The following is a 21,058-nucleotide window of genomic DNA, read 5'->3' on the forward strand; positions in this document are numbered from 1 at the left end:
CAAAATTTTTTCTAGTAAAAGGACAAGTAGCATAATAAAGTATCATGTTAAAAGAATATTTAAAATCAAGAAGACAAAAGCAATGTAAATTTTGTTGCTCATCCCACTCTCCCATTCTCCCCTGCCGTCACTCAGTTCTCTTAAGATGTTCCTACTTTTCCAATCCTCTCATTGCTAAACTCACATTCTCCAAAACAGTGACGTCCAATAGAACTTCCTGTGATGATGGAAATGTACTATTATCCGTACTGTCCAATAAGGTAGCCACTAGTCACATGTGACTACTATTGACCATTTTAAATGTATCTATGGCAATGGAAAAAACTGAGTTTCAGTATTACTTAATTTTGTGTTTAAAGTTAAGTCTCCACATGTAACTACTGGCAACTGTATTGAACAGCTCAGCTCTAAATGGTCTTGCTCTGTTTTTAATAATAGCTGCTAAATTTATAATGGCAGCATTACTAAGTAAGGAAAGTAATAATAAAGGAGCCATTCTTGATTTTTGTCATCTGTTTTACTGTGTTTTCCAACTTGGAAAAAATTAAAAGTTAACATTCTATATTAGTCAACAAAAAGTGCAAAGGCCCATGGCTATCATTCTGTCCTAAAGTTAAAGAAAATTCATAAAGTTATACAAGTAACTCTACAGTGTATGTCTAATATAGAATGTAAGTCTAATTGCATCCAATCAGTTACAAGTAATTTTCATACCATTGTAGCATCTCATTTTTAAGCTTAACATTGACTTTTGGTGAATCATCAGAATAGTTTTATGCATTAGAAATCTCTACAGAAAGAGATTTAACTTCCATTTCACTAATTTTTTTTTTCTATCTGCAGATGCTTGTTTAACAAATTTGGTGAATGGGAAAAATATCAGTATTCAATGAATAAAATCCTAAACTGCTTAACATACGTGATTTGCCCTCAGCAGGGGTGAGAGCACTAGACTGGGATCTATTTATCATTTGTGCTTTAAATCACTTTTAGGCTAGCCAAGCAATATAACCAAGATTAGAGTTCTAGGACAGAACTTCAACATTTTTCTCACTTTCTATGCAATCCTTACCAAATAATTCAAGTTCTTTTGGAGGATAAAAAAAAAAAAATACAGTGTGTCTTAAAAAAAATACAGTGATTCTAAATTTGTGAAGAGTCTACCACTTAACACTCACTCCAATGTGTTATACTAGTTTCTCTAAAACTTAAGCCAATATGCGGCATTATTTTCTGTGTTAAAATTACCTACCCAAATCCCTCTTATCTTTTGATCCATACTTTGATTGCTCAATTGTAGCACATCTCGTTCTGGCGGGTATATACCATTTTTTTCCCATTTTAAAAAAGTTAAAAAGAATTTAATGATCATGAAAGAAAGAATATTACTATTTGATTTCAAATTGGGCAAAAGCCTTATATGGTCATGTCTATGACAGAGTTTGCCATGACACAAAGACTTCACACAATCTCTTCTCTGATTATTAAATACACCTATGATATCTCTATATCTTGCATTGTTTCCTAGTTCCCTTTGCATTTTTAACTTCAAAACTCCTAACACAGTAATTTTATTTCTCATTTAAGCGAGAGGTAGGAGGCACTCATTTGACAATTCACAATATCCAATCTAGACAGGAGATGTAAGTAATTTAAAAAGGTGCCTGAAATTTTTGCTAACAGTACTACAAAATGGTTTGGGTCTTTTCCCAGAACTCAACAGAGTGTTATATTACAGTATCGAATGTTACCAAAGCAATACTTCTTAATTCCTTACTATGCAGAGTACAAGCTTTCCTTGAAATGTTTCCTTTTTCTCTCAAAAATGAAAGGTAAAAATACACTGAGAAGGCCAACAATTGAAAATGTAATTACCCCTTCAATATTAAAGTTCACAAATATGTGTTCTCCTAATCAAGTGACATAATTTGCTTTCTCTTCTGATATACTTGGGTATATGAAAATTTCCCAGCAACCCCAAAAGTAGCTTCTATGGGATATTAGTTTGAAAGCTAAATTTTTCTAGTCATCAAAAAAACATGTATTTTTAGATATTCTAAAAGAGACCTTCAGTTATAAGCTATATTCTAGCTTATAACAATAAAGAACCATTATATATTTAGCATTAGAGACTTTTATCTCAAAATATAGATGTTTTGTCAGCACTACAACCAACAGATGACACACTTAAAGTTAGCAAAGCTTTGTTTATGCTTTAGCCTGGTTGTAACAGACTTTATACTTAAAAAAAAAAAAAAAGAAGAAATTGAAAAAATAAAAACCCTTACCATATTTGCAAGAATTAAGTTCGACTATGGTCAACTTTCAAGTAACAATGCATTTCACATAAAATTGAGAAAATGCTCAAAAAGGGTTTTTATATCTAGAACAATCCCTTGAAAACTTCCTCACACTCTGATCACTCTAATACTCCACACTCCTTCAGCACTTACAGAGTTTTCCCCAAGAGGCCTGCGTTTGAATATATATATTCATTTATAATTATTTCCTATCCTTCCCACGTTTTACCACCCCATCCAAGAATTAAAAATACACAGAGATTTCATTTCTACTCAGCAATTACAGCATAGTAATTTAAAGAATCTGCTGAATGCATGACATCTACTTACTTTCTCAGTTTTAAACCTTGTAACACTTGGTATTATACAAGTGTCATAACACTTGTAGTATTATTATGACACTACTAAATTTAAATGCTGAACAAAGACTATCTCCTAAAGGCAGCTGTACTTCTTAGAACTTTATGAAAGATGGTACAAATCTGTTAAATAGAAAATAACTATTGTCACCTCATCAGCTATATTTTTCTGTTTAATGCTAATACTATTATAATACAATCACCCCACTATATTTCTACAAGTTTTTTTCTCAATAATCTCAAACCAACTTTATGAATGCACTATCCAAATTATTCAATTATTAAATATGAATTAGCATCCTGGTTAGAAGGACAGTTCATTTTATCAATAAAGAAACCACAACAACGAGCAATTTGCTCAATAAGATAATCAGGAAGATGAAACCAGAAACTCCATCTCTCTACCATTTCTTTCAAGCGGAATATGAAAGTACTTAGTGCATATTTTCCGAGAGCTACACACATACACACAAAAAATTTTTTTCAATTATCAACAAATGGGACACATGCTTTCTGAAATCAGGCTGCTTCCTCCCTAAGAGCACCTATTCGAATCTCTCTTTTTGTCCATAACATTTTCACTGTTCCTTGTCAAAGTCTTGAACAGGTGTTAACATGTGACTTAAACAATATTTTCTAATTTTCACACATCATCTTTAATGACAGTCTTATAATCCTAATTCTCCCCTGCATATCTATATATGCTGTCCCACGTCTCAAAGTCTACCATCTATATTGAGTTCACAGCTATCATTCTAAAATTTTTCCATCCTTTCAACTAGAACGCTGAACCATGTTTACTCAGTTTTGTCTCCTTCATTTTAACCAGCTGTCTTCAATCAAAATCTTTCTTTTTTTCCTTTTTCTACCTAATTTCATTTTCCTCCCAAGTCTCAGAACCTTGAAAGATATGTTATTCTCACATACTAATTCCTCCTCTATTTATACCACTTCTCTTTTTTCCAACTTCTTATAACAAGCTTCTCAACCCTGTTCAAGAGAACTTTCATTGGTTTCAAAACAGCTTTTTTACACATATTATCAAAAACAACTCAACAAACACTTTTTGAGAAACAATAACATCCTATTATAATGGTGGGACTACCAATGGTCTCTTTTAAGTTTAGTTTAGTTTGGTAAGCAAGAAAGGCACAGCAAATAATTTCAAAATAGCACAGTACTCGTTAAGACAGAAGTATGCTCTGGGTGTCAGAAAAGCCCTTGGTTCACTCTAGGGGCTAGAGCAAACATTCTGGAGCCAGCAGCTCTTAAGCTAAGTCTTATAACATCAGAAGAAATTAGGCTAGGGATAAAGGCTGGAGGAGATTCCAGACAGAAGGAACAACAAGTGTAAAGACAGAAGAAATTAAATAGCACTGGGTGAATGAGAACTTCCAATCTATTCTGCATTATCACAGTGTAAAGTGAGAGGAGGAAAACAGTAGAAAATGAAGGTAGAGATGTAGATAGGGGCCAAACCACACTTTGTCTTGAACTTGGACACAGCAACTGAGTCTGTCTTACATACATAAAACTTCTCCCATCACCTATTACATGTGTGAGATAGGAGTATCCTAGCTTTGGCTGACATAAGACCATTTTTGGAGCAAAAACACTAAGATTACCTTGAAATTTTGAAATTAAAATATTTTATCAATGAACATTAAACAGCATTTAATGTCAATCAATAGCTATAAACATCTATGTGAATGGGATCTTCCTGGTTGTTTCCTAACTTTGAGAAAGTCTATAAAACAAAATCAAAAATTCTCTTTAAGTACAAGTTAGTAATCAAACTTCTCAAATCCAGAATGCACAGAAATACCTACATTTTATATAATGCAGTTATTACATAATGAGATAGAGATAAATGAACATATTTTTCAAAACTCAACTATATAAGCATAAATTATTCACATTATAAAGAAAAATTAGAGTCCCGTGTAAAATTTTCCATATGTATGTATGTGTATATGTGTATTTATTTATTTTGTTATGTTGTAGTAAGCCCTTTTCCAAGATCTTTATTCTGGAGAGAGGTTGGAGTTAAGGGAAGGAAAATTCTGTTAAACAGTAAATCTATCAGTAATTAGAAACAATACTTTATCTTCAAAAATAATACTAAGATCTCTACCAACACTTAACATCAATAAAACAAATGACTGTGCCCCATTTAAAATTCCAGAAACTTTTGTTTCTTTAATGAGTAAGACCTTTAGATGTTCCATATTTCAAAACAATGAATACAATATGAAATGTTTTATAAAAGGATATACAACTTAAATATAATCTTTTACTCCTAAACTGAAAACAAAGATAGCAGCTAAAAAAAACATATGCGCCTTTCCACTACACCAAAAAGAACCAAAGCTGAAGTTGTTCCTTTTTTGTTCTTCACCTCTGTTTAAACAAAACACAGCTCCAAGAAAAATTTTTCATTACATTCTAATTAAAATATTAAGAAAGAAGTATACTTACTCGTATCTGCTTGGCTTCCCACACTGATGTATCTATCATTGCCAGGTAGTGCTGTTTGGTAGTAAGTTGTCTCCTCCTGCTGAGGGGTCTTGGCATTCTTCGCAGTAAGGAAAGCCACTGCTAGTTCCAAGTTTCCGTTACTATCCTTCAAATATCAAGAACGGAACATCAAATATTTTGGAATAACTCTATACATTCTCATATGATTATGTAATCTTCTCCATAACAACTAATACTAATAGTAAAAATCATTTTCAGATTTAAAATTATTCTATGTGATTCTTAATTTTACAGTATAAATTCACTGTAAACAAAGTAGACTATATAAATAGTAATTCCTTTTTCTATTAATCAAAACTACTAATGTAATGTAAAAATTAATTCTATAACTAATTATCCAATCATAACTTACACTCCTAAACAAATGAACAAACTAAAAAATGTTTTCTGGAACTGACCACACAAAAGGGTGAAAAATAAATATTTAAAATAGTACTTCAGCAAACAAGGACAATAAAAGATATTCCCTTTAGTATGTATGCTGAATGCCTACCTAGAGGCAAACTAACAAGCAAATATCAAAGACTCATAAGAAGAAAACAGCAAAATGGTCTGAAGCTTGATAGAGAGACACACAGAACTCCTAGAAATACTCAATACTATCAAGATGAAAATCCTACCCAAATTAAATATATAAATTGTATGTAGTTCTCATCAAAAGTATACCTGGACACTTTGTTATAAAGCAGAAACTAACGCATCATTGTAAAGCAATTATACTCCAATAAAGATGTTAAAAAAAAAAAAAAGAATACCTGGACAAAATTATTCTAAAGTTAATTTAGAAGAAAACAGATGCTAAAAAACTAAGAATTTTTGAAATAGCAAAATGAGAAGAGACTTGCCCACTTATCTCTATATGCTCTCCACAGTTAATGATAAATATAACACTAGCTCTATGACAGCTAAGTGAAACCACATTATGAAATCCAGATATTAGTAATGAAGTTATCTTTGTAACAGAAGGCCATAACCCATAATACTACGTAGGGCTTTAGAAGTTTAGCATACACACGAAGCATAATAGGAAGCCAGTGGAGGGTTTTGGACAGAAATGACATGGTATGACTTACAATTTAAAAGGATTACTCTGGCTGTATGCTGGGAATAGACTATAGGAGAGAATGGGTACAAGCAGAGTGTCCAACATTATTTGCTATCATATTAAATGTGGGGAAGGATAAAAGGAGAAAGAACAGGATGATTCCAAGATTTGAGGCCTGAGCAACTGGAAGAATGAAGTCTCCAACCCATCCTAACTCCAATTCTAGCAGCCTTTGAGGAGAGAAAAAATTAGGAGTGCAGTCTGAAAAGCACCACTGTTTTAAACTTTGTTATCTGTCACAACCATTATAAGATACTTAAATGAATCATACAAAATATGGGTTTAGCATAGTCTATAGTTAGATAAGTAAACTAGTCGTAAAATAACTGTAATAACAATGGCTAACATTTATTGAACACTGACTATGTGCCAAGAAATGTGCTAAGGGCTTTCTATATACTCTCTCATACAATAATAATAAACTGAATGCAGCAGGGATCTACACTCACTTTGGAGGTATAAATAAATTCTCAAAATAAAAAACAGTAAAAGTGCTAAAATCGATCAATGACATTGTGGCTCCCAAAAGTAGACTCCTTGTCAGTATATTGCTGAGAGAGTCAACTCATTATTAAACATCTTACAAATTTATATTGAGCAACAATTAAGGTTTAAGTACACTGTTTTCCTCCCCAGATACTGATAACTGAAACAAACGTTTAAAAAAAAAAAAACAAAAACCATGGTCACACAACCTACCTCAAAGGAAATGTGGACAATAATTTAATTCTTTACATTTACTTAATTTAGCATATACTACGTGTTTCCCAAGTTAAAATAAATAAATAAATAAGTGAATTCCCCAAATTTGCCCTGACAAAGTAATGGGTGTAGCCCCACACTCAGTGATAATAGAACGGGAAAGGCAATTTCTGAAAAAAGACATGGAATGATTTAATCATATTTAGCAGAATAAAGAAAGGACTGGCAATCATCTAAATGTCATAATCATAAAAATTGAGGCACAACACTTTTGCTTCCTCTCCAAATACTTACAGTGGCTTCATAACCATGCATTAAAATGCTCCTAACCGTACTGTTTCATTGTTTTCCTGATTGGGGAAAACAGTTGAAGCAAAGCTTCCAGTAAGGGCTTCCCTGGTGGCACAGTGGTTGAGAGTCCGCCTGCCGATGCAGGGGACACAGGTTCGTGCCCCGGTCCGGGAAGATCCCACATGCCGCAGAGCGGCTGGGCCTGTGAGCCATGGCCGTTGAGCCTGCGTGTCCGCCGCAACAGGAAAGGCCACAACAGTGAGAGGCCCGCGTACCGCAGAAGAAAAAGCTTCCAGTGAAAGGAGAAATTATGTGTGGCACTGGGATCAGGCTGCTTGGTTTCTATTCCAAGCTCCTCCACATACTATGTGATCTTCAGCAAGTCACTTTAACTTCTCTGTTTCCTTATCTTTTAAAAAGGGGATAAAAATAATGCCTACGTCATAGTTATTAGGAGGATGAGTTAGCCACATAAAGTACTTAGAATAGCACTGTAAGTGCTTAATAAGTGCTAGTTATTATCACTACAGTTATGATTACAATCATCCAAAAGATAAATTATTTCTAGAAACAAATGAAGAACTTTTGGCACAAAATCAAAAATGATATAATTAATGTTGTCTCTCAGAGCAACTTGCAAAGGACTGAAGCTATGTGTATGCCTATAGTAGCAAAAATGTTGTACTGCTGTTAGCCTTTGGCAGCAATCTATAAATAAACTTAAAATGCAGTTCTAGTTCTTGAACATCTTTCATTCACTCGCTCTCTTTCAATGTGCATATCCATGTGATTTGACTCATCTGGGTGCCACTGTGTGGAAATGAGCATAACTTTGTAAAATATAACAAAACTCAGGCCCTTCATTTGGTGCATAATAGAACAGTTTGATGTTGAATGTTCTTAAGGTGCAATTAATTGAATGTTAGCCAATTTATATTTCTCCTTCTTGGAAGAAAAAAATGTTAACTTCTGATACTCTATTAATTTTCTCCCACCTCCTCTTCCTCCTCCGCCTCTACCCCACCCTACCCCACACCCCCAATTAAACTCTAAAATCATGTCTCTTGAGTAAAACCAGCCATTAGCACTTGGATTCACTTCCCACCTGTTTGCATGAAAAGTGTTTCACATGGAGAGGTCTTCTTTCACTCCAAGGTATCTTGGAACATTAGGCTGCTAAAAGCTAACATGCTTGAAGTTGCACTATGTTATGTTAAGTAAGGTTCTTAACTTTATAAAAGTTCTTTCCTATATCTCTACTACCACCCATGGTATAATTTAAAAACTCAAGTTTCAAATATGGTAGGCAGTGGAGATGAGGGTGTACTAGAAACTGTTTGTCGCGAAACAGAGGCCATACCTTCAAGGCTTGCTGTAGTATCTGGGCATCATTAATCCCAGTAATTTCTCTCAGCTGGTTCAAAAACGTCTGCTGGTGCTAGAGGAAGGGAAAAACCAAAAGTGTTATCTATGAAATCTGAAAATATACAAGGACAAGAAAATAAATGACCTTTGGGAAAAAAACAGAAAACACAAAATAAACTAGAGTGAAAAACAAAAAAACAATAGAACTTGACAAAGACTGAATAAATTTCATTCTTTTAGGAAGAATGAAGCATACTGTGGTAGCCCTCATTCCATTCTCATGTTTCTAAAAGCCCATTCTTCACTGCCTAATTTATGCCTCCCAGCAAGAAAAGAAGTGATCTGCCTGATGGCTAAACTTAACTAAGGAAAACAGGTATTCATTGGGCTACTTTAACTAGGGGATGAGACAACAGAATGAAATCCAGGCAGCCCTACTAATCGCTCCCTCTACCTTAAGTCAACCGGCATTGAGGCACCTAGGACGTTTGGAAAAAACATGCCTTTGGTAGGCCAAGCACTAGGTGGATATATTACACCACGGGGATTCTACCCTATTCAAGGAAAAAAAGGATAATCTCATTTTCCAATCTGTCATAAAAGATCCGAAGTAAAACTGATCACTTGCCCCCATTTGCTTTAAATCTGTTTATACTCTATTGATCTATATAATCGACTATACTCTACTGGAGAGAAAAAGAGGTAGGATAAGATTCTACTACCAAAACCGTTCCCTAAACTTCCCTAATTAAGAACCATGCTCCTCCCTACATCTCTGCATTTCTTTTTCTTTTTTTTTTTTTTTTTGCAGTATGCGGGCCGCTCACTGTTGTGGACTCTCCCGTTGCGGAGCACGGGCTCCGGACGCGCAGGCTCAGCGGCCATGGCTCACGGACCTAGCCGCTCCGCGGTATGTGGGGTCTCCGGACCGGGGCACGAACCCGTGTCCCCTGCATCGGCAGGCGGACTCTCAACCACTGCGCCAGCAGGGAAGCCCCATCTCTGCATTTCTTAAAACAAGTTCCCCAAAACTGTAAGATGGCACCATGAAATAAGGAAAGCTCAATGGATATGACACGGAAAACAAGTCACCACTAGAATAAAATGATCTGCTGAAATCTTCTGTCTTCGCACTAAACATTCGTAGGTGACACTCACTAAATGTCACTCAGTGTTTCCTCCTCTAGCATCCTGTCCAAGTTCTAGGTAGGATAAAGGGCAAAGGACAAAGGGTGTCTGCTAAATGACTCTGTGTTCTTTAATAGGCCTTATCTAGTGACTTCCACTTAAGGCCTCACTGAGCAGAACAAAGTCACGTCATGTGGCCACTCATACTTGCAAAGGAGGTTGGGAAATGTATTTTTCAGCTAGGCAAAAAGCTTTTCTGCAAATCTGTTGCTAAGGAAAAAGAAAAGAATGTACTGAACAGGCATTGGCAGTATCTGCCATGCCATCAATGAATTTTAATTTCCATAAACATCTTATTAAAAGCTGAGATAACTGAGACTAAAAATAAATTACATAATAAAGTATATAAACAAAGGTCATATAAAATGCCAAAAAGAATCAAAATAGTTGAATAAAAGAACTGAACTGCCAAATTCACAGTGCTGAAACATGAGAAAAATAAAATTCTCTTTAGACCTGTCAACTTTTCTACTTTCATTTTAAAAATTACTATTAGCTAGCAACGGAACCACGACTAACTTACACAATACGCAACATTACAAATTAAAGATATATACAAATTTTATAGAAATTCTCCTTATCTAATTGCAATGTCTTATTTTAGTGAACATAAAATATTTCAAAGATTTTACAAGCTTGTTTGTAATCACCCCTACCAGCACTCCAAACTCCATTCTTTACACAGAATATAATTTTCCTCAACTGCAATTATTCAATCGTGTATCAGGAAAAGACTGTTGAATACCCCAAAGAAATCAGTCATGTGTACAAATGATGCTCGCTATTATTTATAATGCTGGAAAAATGCAAACAATGCAAATGTCCTTCCACTAAGGAAGAGGTTCTAAACTGTAATGTGCAAAAGAATGCCTTGATAAATTTGTCAATAAAGAAGATTCCCAGGCGCCACACCCAGAAATTGTGATTCCAGGGCCATCTGGATCTGCTAGGGGATCTGTTAGGGGATCTGCAATTTTAGGAAGCATCTCAAATGATTTTGATATAAATGAACCTAGAAGCACAGTTTGATTTAAGCAAACAACTGTGTATTTTTAAATAGCAAATATATAATCTATATAGCAGTTAATCTTTACAAAATCATATTAAGCTAAAGTGGTAAAATACAAAATTTTGTGTGTATATGTTAATAAGTACAAGGTAAGATGTAAAAAAGAATGTAAAACCCAGAAAAGTTTACAGAGCCTGCATTGCATTAGACTCCCAATTCTTCTCCCATCTCTGTACCCACACCCTTTGCCACTTCTCACCTCCTCTCACTAGAAACACGATATATTTCCTTGTTGTACTGATGATAGGCTTGGCCATGTGACAAGCTTTCATCAATGGCATATTAGCAAACAGTATGCAAGCAGACATGAAATGTGCTTGCATGGTTGGGCTTCCCCTATTGAACTTCTGCAACTTCCTCAAGAAGAACATAAGCTGGGTAGCCCACTTGTTGCCCCAGAAGAATGGGGCATGTGAGAAGAGCCACCCCAACCAACCAATCTGAACACGATGACAATATTTTGGTATGCCACTAACTTTTGCTGTGGTCTGTTACACTGATAGTTGACTGCTAGAGAGTATTATAAGAATACTGAGTATTTTATGAAGAGAAGCAATGTCTAAAACTTTTTTTAATTAATTAATTAATCTATCTATCTATCTATCTCTCTATCTATCTATCTATCTTTGGCTGTGTTGGGTCCTCTTTGCTGCGTGCAGGCTTTCTCTAGTTGCAGCGAGCGGGGGCTACTCTTCATTGTGTTGTGTGGGCTCCTCATTGTGGTGGCTTCTCTTGTTGTGGAGCATGGGCTGTAGGCACATGGGCTTCAGTAGTCGTAGCACAAGGGCTCAGCAGTTGAGGCTCATGGGCTCTAGAGCTCAGGCTCAGTAGTTGTGGTGCACGGGCTTAGTTGCTCTGTGGCATGTGGGATCTTCCCGGACCAGGGCTCAAACCCGTGTCCCCTGCATTGGCAGGCAGATTCTTAACCACTGCGCCGCCAGGGAAGTCCTAAGACTTTGTTTTCACTTAGTATTTTGTTCATCTTTCACAATAATGTCAGCTAAATATCCTAATAAAATAATTCAGGTGCACGGTTCTTCATCTCATGAATTTTGACTGAAAAATGAAACAATAAAGAGAAAAGGATGAGGGTGGGGAAGAAGGCAGAGTGGGAAGGAGAAAAAGTAAATGTATTTTCTTAACTAAGTTAGCAAGAAACAGGACTGAGATCGAAAGAGGCGAGCTATGAGAAAAATTCTAAGTTTATGGTAGAGAAGCCACCTCATTTGTCAAGTTTTCCCCTTTGTTATTGGCATCTTCCAGCTGTGCTTTTTCTATCTTTGAAAATGTGCACCTTCATTTCCTACAATTATATGTTTTTGTTGCTATTATTTCTGTTGTGATTAAGACCCTGGTCTTCTTTCAAGGTCTGCACCTTCTTATTCACCAAACTTCTGGTCTGATATACCCTGATCCTCAACTAAAAACGTCCTGCATATGGTTCTCTCCTCCTTGACTAGCGATTTTGGATCCAAGGTGGATCTAACCCACTATCATTTCTAGAATTCCTTTTCTGAGCTCTGAGGTCTTCCTTGTGTGGATTTCTTATCTACTAAAGTATAAGGAGGTGGGTGCAACATGTTCACACTGCTGGACCAAGAAGACCAAGACACAATGTTCAAAGAGATTCAATGGCTTGCAAACACTACAAAAATCAATAAGCAAACAAACCAAGACTATCTACAGGCCTTCAGATTCCTTCCTCGATGTAATCTTTACTGAGTGATGACATCCTTAAGTACCTACTACGTGCAAAATCCAGTACTATGCACTTCAGGGAGAAGAAGGCATCAGTAATTTCAATATAAAGTAAGGATCAGAGTGTTTCACAGAAATTCCGTCTCCCCACCCCACCCCCTGCCGTTCATCCTACGTAATGCTGGGTCTGTTTTAAATCTGTTTAAGTAAGACTACAGCATATTTAACATTGGTGTAACTTCTTGAGAATGCAAAAAATGATCACTGGCTTAAGCCAAAACAGAAGACAAGCATTTATTATGCTCCTGCTGTATGCCAGACTGTTTTAAGTGCTTCCGGTGTATAATATCATTTAATACACGTGCACGTGCACACACATAAACCCTCTAGAAAGTTACTCTCATTTTATAACTAATAGAATATTTAAGAGACTAATGAGTACAGAGACAGAAATGACTGACTAATTTTTCAACTTCCACAGCCCATGTCTCTTCCACATTTTCTCTGTGGTATCTGATTTTGCAGATTAAAGATTCAGTGAAAATTGAAAACTCAGCCCAAAAATCCATTACTATGCTGACATAAAATACTTAGATAATGGTACAAGAAAACTGGAGTAATGATGACCACAAGGCAGGGAAAGCTTTCTGTGTTAGGGGGTGAGTGACTCTTAAGTCAGTCCTTGGTTCCTTTGACTGAATTTCTAAATATAAACAAAACTTGGTTTAGTGCAAAAGAAAGAAAGACAAAGGTTTTCATCTTCAGGGGAAAATACAGTAACTCTTAGAATAACCTCTAAAAAAACCTCAAAATCTCTAAGAAAAGAAGAAAAAAACCCAATTTGATAGAAAATCCCAAAGTATTCATAAGCTTCAGAATCACATGCCCTAAACTTCAGAATCAGCATTGCTAGGCACCAAATGGTAAACATTTCAAAGTTGCCTATCAATGAAAGGATTAACTATACTACTGCCTTTAAGGTACATAACCATACATATATCTATTTTTACAAATACCTTCTGCATATACCTAATTAACACTGAACTGCCTTACTTCATGTTATCTCTTACCATAACAAAAAGTTCCCAAACTTCATTGACAGATAATTTCAAGTACATAATATATCCTTCAAGTACATCTTTGTAAGACCCAAACCTGCCTCTAACCAGATATATAAGAAAAAAAAAAAACTTCATTTCATTAGTCTTTTTTATTTTTATTCGTAATTTTAAGGAGGACAACATGATGACCTTTCATTTCCCTTCATATGTAATAATCTATGACCTCTCTGAGGAATTTTCCTACAGTACAACCCTTCTCATGACTTAAAGGGCCCTTTGCATGCCCCAGCTATCTCTAGCTTCACCCTGCACTACTTTCCCCTTCTTCCTCTTCCCTCTTTCATTAGGATCTACAAAATACTATTCAACTTCCTAATTCAAAGGTCTAACCTTTCTGTTAAGGTTAGAGGTTCCCCTGACACTTACCACAGATTGTAATAACATACTATGTTAATCACCAGACTCTAAATCGAAGAGAGCACAAGACTTTCTATTTCGCTCATCACTGTGTTCCCGATAACTAACTAGTACAGTGTCTGGCACACAGTAGGAACTCAATAAATATTGACTGAATAAATGAATATAGCAGAGTTTGCAGAGATGAACTGGAGTAAGTCAGATCACAGGGCTTGAACTCATCCACAGGAAGGAGGTACAAACTAATTACTGGAGATGGGAACAAGAAGCATGCGTAAATCACGCCGCTTAGCAAATTTTCTACACTTTCCTACATTGCACCTAGAAGTTCACAGAACACTTTATAACCTAGTTCTGGTCCTGTCAATCCTGCCTGAAGGGGAGTGTACAGTACAATATTGTTCAAATTCCCAACTGCAAATAATTTACATATTAATCTCAAGAATAGTTGGGGTATCCTGTATTTTCTACTGCCAGAGAGCTAAGGTTTATCTCAATCTTGCTGGGTTAACAGCACTTTATTTTTTATTTATTCAAATAAATTAATCACATACCTCTATGGATGTATAAATCTAAAAGTATGCTTTTTTATTCTTCACTATTTACATTTAGCCTTAGAAATGCTAGAAATTCTGAATTTAAAGTCTTTTCCCACCTTTTTATTGAATCCAGAGCTACAATCTTAAGCATTATGTAATCCCCCCAAAAAAATAAGAAGTGAAGAAATGAGATACTTTGTTCGCCCTCAATAAATGTTTGTTTCCATCCTTCCTCACCTAAGAGTTCATACCCTTACCTTCCACTCCAGCCCTTCAACCAATCTAACATCTGCATGATGTCCGTGCCCCTAATAGAATCTCCCATCCCTATTAACTGGCAGATATAAGACATGCATCAGAAGTAGAAACTCTAAACACAATTTTCCCCAAATATACTGTTACACAGCGCTATAAGCTAAGTTCACACAAAATTAAATACATATCTTGGCCAAATAAGAACCTAATATCATGAAACATGGTTTCTATGGCAATATGCATTTAGAGTTCCAAAAACCCAACTTGCAAAATCTTTTGGAACTGTGTTTTTAAATTAGAATGCCTACATTATGGAATATGTGGGTAAACAAAACTTCTGTGAATCAAATCATATCCTTGAACTGCAACGTTTTCAGTTTAAATAAAGTATATATTTAACTTGTTTTTGATGCTAATGATCTGGCTGATTCCTAATATACCTCTCTAAGATATATAAAATCTTTGTGTCCAATTAAATCTTTATGTGTCTCTTGGTTTCTGTAAATTTTCATAATTAACTTTCAGTCCAAAAATAAAATCCCTTATACTAATAAGTATGCTTTACGTAGAACTTTCAGACTAGAATACTACATAATTCCTAGCAGCTATACGTGTCACAAACAATTCCTTAAAGCAAATACAGTATTTGGTCACACTAATTACATTCATAATACATCCTACTGACTGTTACGAACTCCATTCTTCTAGATATAATGTTAGGTTTAATAAAGCTTTCTTGCCCGGACCCATAAAAGAGCCATTTGCAGAAGCCTTCAGCCTCCAGCACCTCAGCAAACTTGTCTTCCATCCAGTGGGCTTCAATCACAACCTCTCCAGTAAGAACTGAATCTCATACTTGGGGCTTAGTAAGACCTCTCCCAAATGTATTCCTTCCTTTATTCTTTAGAGTTCTCTCTGCACTTTAGTAGCCAATCATCTATTACTAGTTCAAATTACTGTGTAGTTTCTGTGTCCTAACTGGACTCTTACTCATACAACTTCCTTAAAAGCAATTTTTGTATTCTAATACTACGTTAATGATGCAGTTCTGTACTTTTAAGAGAGTAAGTCTCAAAAACAATAGGAAGAGGAAAATTAACCATATATGGCAAGTGCTATCCAAGAACCACCGCTTACTGAGCACTTATTAAAAGTGTGTAAGGCACCAGAGATTTCATTATGTGGGCATGATCAATTAAATCACTGGCCATTGGTGACTGAGCTCAATCTCTAGTCCCTCTCCCCTCCTTGAACTGGAGAGTGGGCTGAAAGTTCTAACTCGCTAATCATAGTGGTTGGTTTTTCTGAGGCACAGCTCCCATTCTGAAACTATCTAGTCCCCCAACCAGGAGTTATCTCATTAGCATACAAAGACAGTAAATTTCTGTGGCAGAAACCGGGAGAAAAGACTAAACATTTACTTTTTATTTTACCACGCGTAGCCTCGTACAGCTACTTGCAGATAACAGAAGGCACCAAATTGTTTGGTTTCTTTGTCCTTGCTCATGGACTTGTCTTCGTTTAGAATGCTACCTTCAATCTCCCCATACATCTTCAACATTACCTCCTCTATGAGGCCTTTCCTGTTCTTAGAGCCTCTCCTTGGTCCTACCAATATATCCTGTATATACTTCACTTAACTTCTAATATAATGTATGCATTTTTGGCTCCCACCCACCAAACTATAAGTTTTTTTATAGTGTATTATTTATTTCTCTATCTGCTTAAGACAAAGAATAAATGAATGGATGGACATGATAATGAGAGTCGACTGGGTATCTAAGCAGAAATGTACAACAGGAATTGAAAACCTGAAACAAGAGTTTATGTGAGGGTGAAAATTTTATTTTGAAAATACAAACTTGGTAGTAATGAACATATATGACTGAGAAACTACATAATCTCTCAAAGCTTGCAAAGAAGAAAGCAGAAAATCAAAGACTAAACCTTCAAAAACTCCTACAGTTAAGTAGACACATAGTATATGGTATTAACAGCCAAATTTTACCATGCTGTATTGCCCAAATGTAAATAGTTTAAATATATGTACTGAAAGTACACAGCAAAAGCTGACAAGCTTACAAAAATCTTGCCCATAGCTAGGCCTACTTGCTACTGTCTTCTTACCCATCAATTCTCAACTTCTCTGTGTTTGTAGTACTTGTTCAAATATTAAATATTTTTGGCAGCATACTTGAAAAGGTTTAAAACTTTCACCACAACAAAATTCAACAACTCCTAAAGGAAGTGGTAATAATTACAACACAATTATTATTCCAGTACAATACTGTTGCATGGTATCTGCAAAAGGAGTTATCACACTGCACAGTAGTATCTCACCCTCTTGATTATCCAGGCACTAAGACATGCTCACAGGCAAAATATTGACAAGTTCCAATACATAATATTTATATGGCACTAACTTAAAAGTAAGCTATAATTGTTACCTCTTATTCACAGCAAGTGTATTCCACTCTACACTAAATCACAAAACCTGTTCAGTTCAACATTCTGCTTAAGAGATACTAGAATAATTACAATACATTTACTAAGCTATAGCAAAAAAAAAAGTTTTAAACTATGATCATTCTTGGTGGCACATCTCTGAAGATTTGACAACAAAAAGGCTGAGAACACTACTCTTAAGACAAAGGCTATCAAATAAGTACCAGGGTCACAGATGGAATGTGGATGACAGCAGCAATAAAATCTATTCCGAATGTTTAATAAAGATATTTTACAAGAATATCCTGATATACATACATTACTTTCCTTGGCTGAAGCTGCAACTGCCAAGTTAGCTTCTGTAAAACACTACCATCTGTCAAATTAAGCTAACCTTGTTATTCTGTTTTTTTTAATTTTGGTTACAACTGAGTTAACAGTTGGTTTTTGGTTTCAGTGCATAAAAGCTACACAATAGAACATAATAAATGTATATCTATTTTATATTTATGCAAGCTTCAGTAAAAATATAATAAAAATACTTTAGTTCAAGAAAGAGTTCCAGAAACCTCCTTTCCTGTCTTCCTTTAAAACAGTCCTAACTCAAGGATAAAAAAATACTGCCATCAAGTGGAGTATTAATGGGAAGGAGAAACTTTTCAATAAAGCTGCTGGTTCTCCAGATGAGAAAAATCAACTCGGACACCTACTTAGACATGCAAAATTCAAATCCAATTGGAATAAGACTTAAATACCAAAAGCAAAACAAGAAAAAGATTACACGGCAATAAAAGAGAGTATCTTTATGAAACAGGTATGAAAGATCAAAATAAAGGAAACTAATTACATATAAGACTAAATCAAAATGGACTCCTATTCATGAAAGAACAACATAAAGGGAGTAAAAAGACATACTGATAAACGGAAAAAGATATTTGCAGAATATGTAAGTTGGGGAAAAAAAAGTAGTATATAAACTATAAAGAACTCCTTCAAATCAAAAAAGGTAAAACAATCACCCCCCCAAGAAAAAAAAACAGAAACAAATGTGAATTTCACAGGGAAAAAAAGCCTCAATGGTCCATAAACATATAAAAAGATAACCAATTAGGTTATCAACACCAGAATGGTTAAGTTTGTGTAACCATAAGTATAAATAACCACCACATATGCTCATATGCTTCCTTCTCTATCCCACCAAAGCATCACATGCTCAGATACCCTGGGTGCCCTCCCTCTGATGCCACAAGCAAAAATGGAAATATCATCAGTTCTATTAGTTCTGCAGCTTATTACCAACTTGAAGTCCCGGCGCCACTGTGGAAGCCCGGAAGTCAGTTCTGAGAATATGTATGGTACAACTAGAACAGGCACAAAGAGTGCCCATGACCCCAGGAGGCCTGTGCAGAGAGCTCCTTCTTCCCTCCAAACGCTGGAAATTTTAGACCTGAGGCAGTGGACTGCTGCTAATTTCCTTTCAACCCACTTCCTTGGCCCTGTCCTGACCCAAAGCCTTTCTCTAAGGTCTCATGGGAAGACATTAGGGGCCCTCTTTCTGACACACCAAGACCAGCTCAGAGGCCTCAGTGGAGGATACAGCAAGCCCCACACCTCCAGCCCAAGCTTGCATGTATTCTGGCTCAAATTATGATGCATAAACTTTTGTATATGCAGGTGTATGGTTGGTTCTCACATTAGTGCAAGCACAGCATCAGATCCCGGCCACTAATGGTTCTTCATTCGTGGTCCCTCTCTCTATACTCCTCCCCCACATCTTTCCTCTTCGCTAAGGACCTAGCTCTCAGCTCTGCAGCCAAACCTGTCCTCAAAGTTAGTGCCACTCACCCCAACAGAGCCACTTCCAGGCTGAACACCACCAACAAAAACCCAACAAATAATAAGTTTCTAGTTCAAAACAAGCTATTCTTCTGTCTCATTCTCACATGGACCAAAAACCGTAAGAAAAGTCTTTCTCTGCTCAATTGTTTACCTGTCCACAGTTCATCCCACCCCATCATTGGTCCCCCAAGTTCTTTCCAAACTTCCAAGCTAACTACAATGTGAAAGTACTTTTGTACCCTGTGGGGAAAAATACACATCATAAAGATTATTCTTGTGTGTGCTATTAATTATTAAAGTGATTAATGTTAGTCTGAGGCATGAAGAAGAAAAGGCTTTTCATTCCTCAGTAGTGAGCATTCTTTATGAGGTATTACTTTAAAAAATATAAAATGAAGGAAAAATTGTGCAATTTCATTTTGTTTTGTAAGCATATCAGTACATGCTCCTAAGTGTTTTACCTCTAGGAACATCTTTAACTTTTTTGCCATTTTCAGACTTGGAAAAATAAGTAGCTTTTGTTATTGCTGATCCTGTGAGAATGTAAAACTGAATAATAAATGAGAAACAATACTTAAAAGTCATCCAAAAATAGCCAATAAGCACATGAAAAGATGTCCAAAACCATTAGTCATTAGGGAAATACACACTGACACCACTACATACTCATTAAAATGGCTAAAATATAAAAATTGACAATACCAAGTGTTAACAAAGATATAGACCAACTGGAACTCTCATACATTGCTGATGGGAATGTACAATGGTATAACCATTTTGAATAAACATTTAGCCATATCTTACAACAATTCCACTCCTATGTATTTGTCCAAGAGAAATACTTTAGAAGTATATCAGGTAACAAAGTAACGAACTGTCCTTTAAAAACAGCAATAAAGAAGGATGTGAGGCAGTTAACAGAGATACCATAAAACATTACTAAAACTGGATGGAGAAATCATGGGGAAAATAAGGGAGGAGGATTAAAATGAAGTCATCGATAAGTTTTTCCACAGACAAAAGGCAGGCTGGGACTTCCTTGGTGGTGCAGTGGTTAAGAATCTGCCTGCCAATGCATGGGACACGGGTTCAAGCCCTGGTCCAGGAAGGTCCCACATGCCACACAGCAACTAAGCCCGTGCACCACAACTACTGAGCCTGTGCTCTAGAGCCCACGAGCCACAACTATTGAGCTCACATGCTGCAACTACTGAAGCCCACACACATAGAGCCTGTGCTCCGCAACAGGAGAAGCCACTCCAATGAGAAGCCTGCGCACCACAACGAAGAGTAGCCCCACTCACCACAACTAGAGAAAGCCCGCGCAGCAACAAAGAGCCAATGCAGCCAATAAATTAATTAATTAATTAATTTTTTTACAAAGGCAGGCTAAGGACATGGCGGGGGGGTGGGGGGCAAGGACCATAGGGTCCTGCTCTGTTTCACTATGACAAGATCAGGGTGTAGCAAGAAAACTCTGGATAGCTGTTTATAAAGGTCTCCTAGGGTGACATTAGCTTAGAAATTATTACATTTAAGGGTGTGATCTTATACTATCAGTGTCCCAGAATAGACTGGCATGTTTTAGTTCACAAGAGTAAAAAACAAGAAAGAAAATAAACCAAACCATTTGTTCATTTGTTGGGGGGTGAAGCCGAAAAAATAAATAAATTTTAAAAAAAATAAATAAAAGCAGCAATAAAACAAAAACATCCACTATCATCACTTCTAAACAACATTTATCATATGTCTTACCTAGTATAAGAAAAAATGAAATTATAGGCATAGAAATTGCAAATAAATAAAACTGTCATTTATTTATGATATCTTTTATGTAGACATTCCAAAATTATCTATGGAAGTATTAGAATAAAGTTTAGCAAGGTG

The 21,058-nt window shown here is 35.9% G+C and overlaps 1 protein-coding gene across 3 annotated transcripts in view; it reads right to left on the reverse strand.

The window, feature by feature from the left end:
- USP25 (ubiquitin specific peptidase 25) overlaps window positions 1-21,058 on the reverse strand; it is a 138,845-nt gene that overhangs the window by 110,728 nt on the left and 7,059 nt on the right. For 2 of the 3 annotated variants that reach the window (XM_030877759.3, XM_030877762.3), the window contains exons 2-3: window positions 8,656-8,733; window positions 5,138-5,282 (exon numbers count right to left, since the gene is read on the reverse strand). In XM_030877759.3, the coding sequence (XP_030733619.2) occupies window positions 5,138-5,282; window positions 8,656-8,733 (223 nt within the window). The remainder of the gene's footprint in view (window positions 1-5,137; window positions 5,283-8,655; window positions 8,734-21,058) is intronic. The other variant, XM_070045422.1, reaches the window with a different exon arrangement.

The sequence above is a fragment of the Globicephala melas genome, chromosome 4, assembly GCF_963455315.2.
Source record: "Globicephala melas chromosome 4, mGloMel1.2, whole genome shotgun sequence".
In the NCBI taxonomy this organism is placed as follows: Eukaryota; Metazoa; Chordata; class Mammalia; order Artiodactyla; family Delphinidae; genus Globicephala; species Globicephala melas.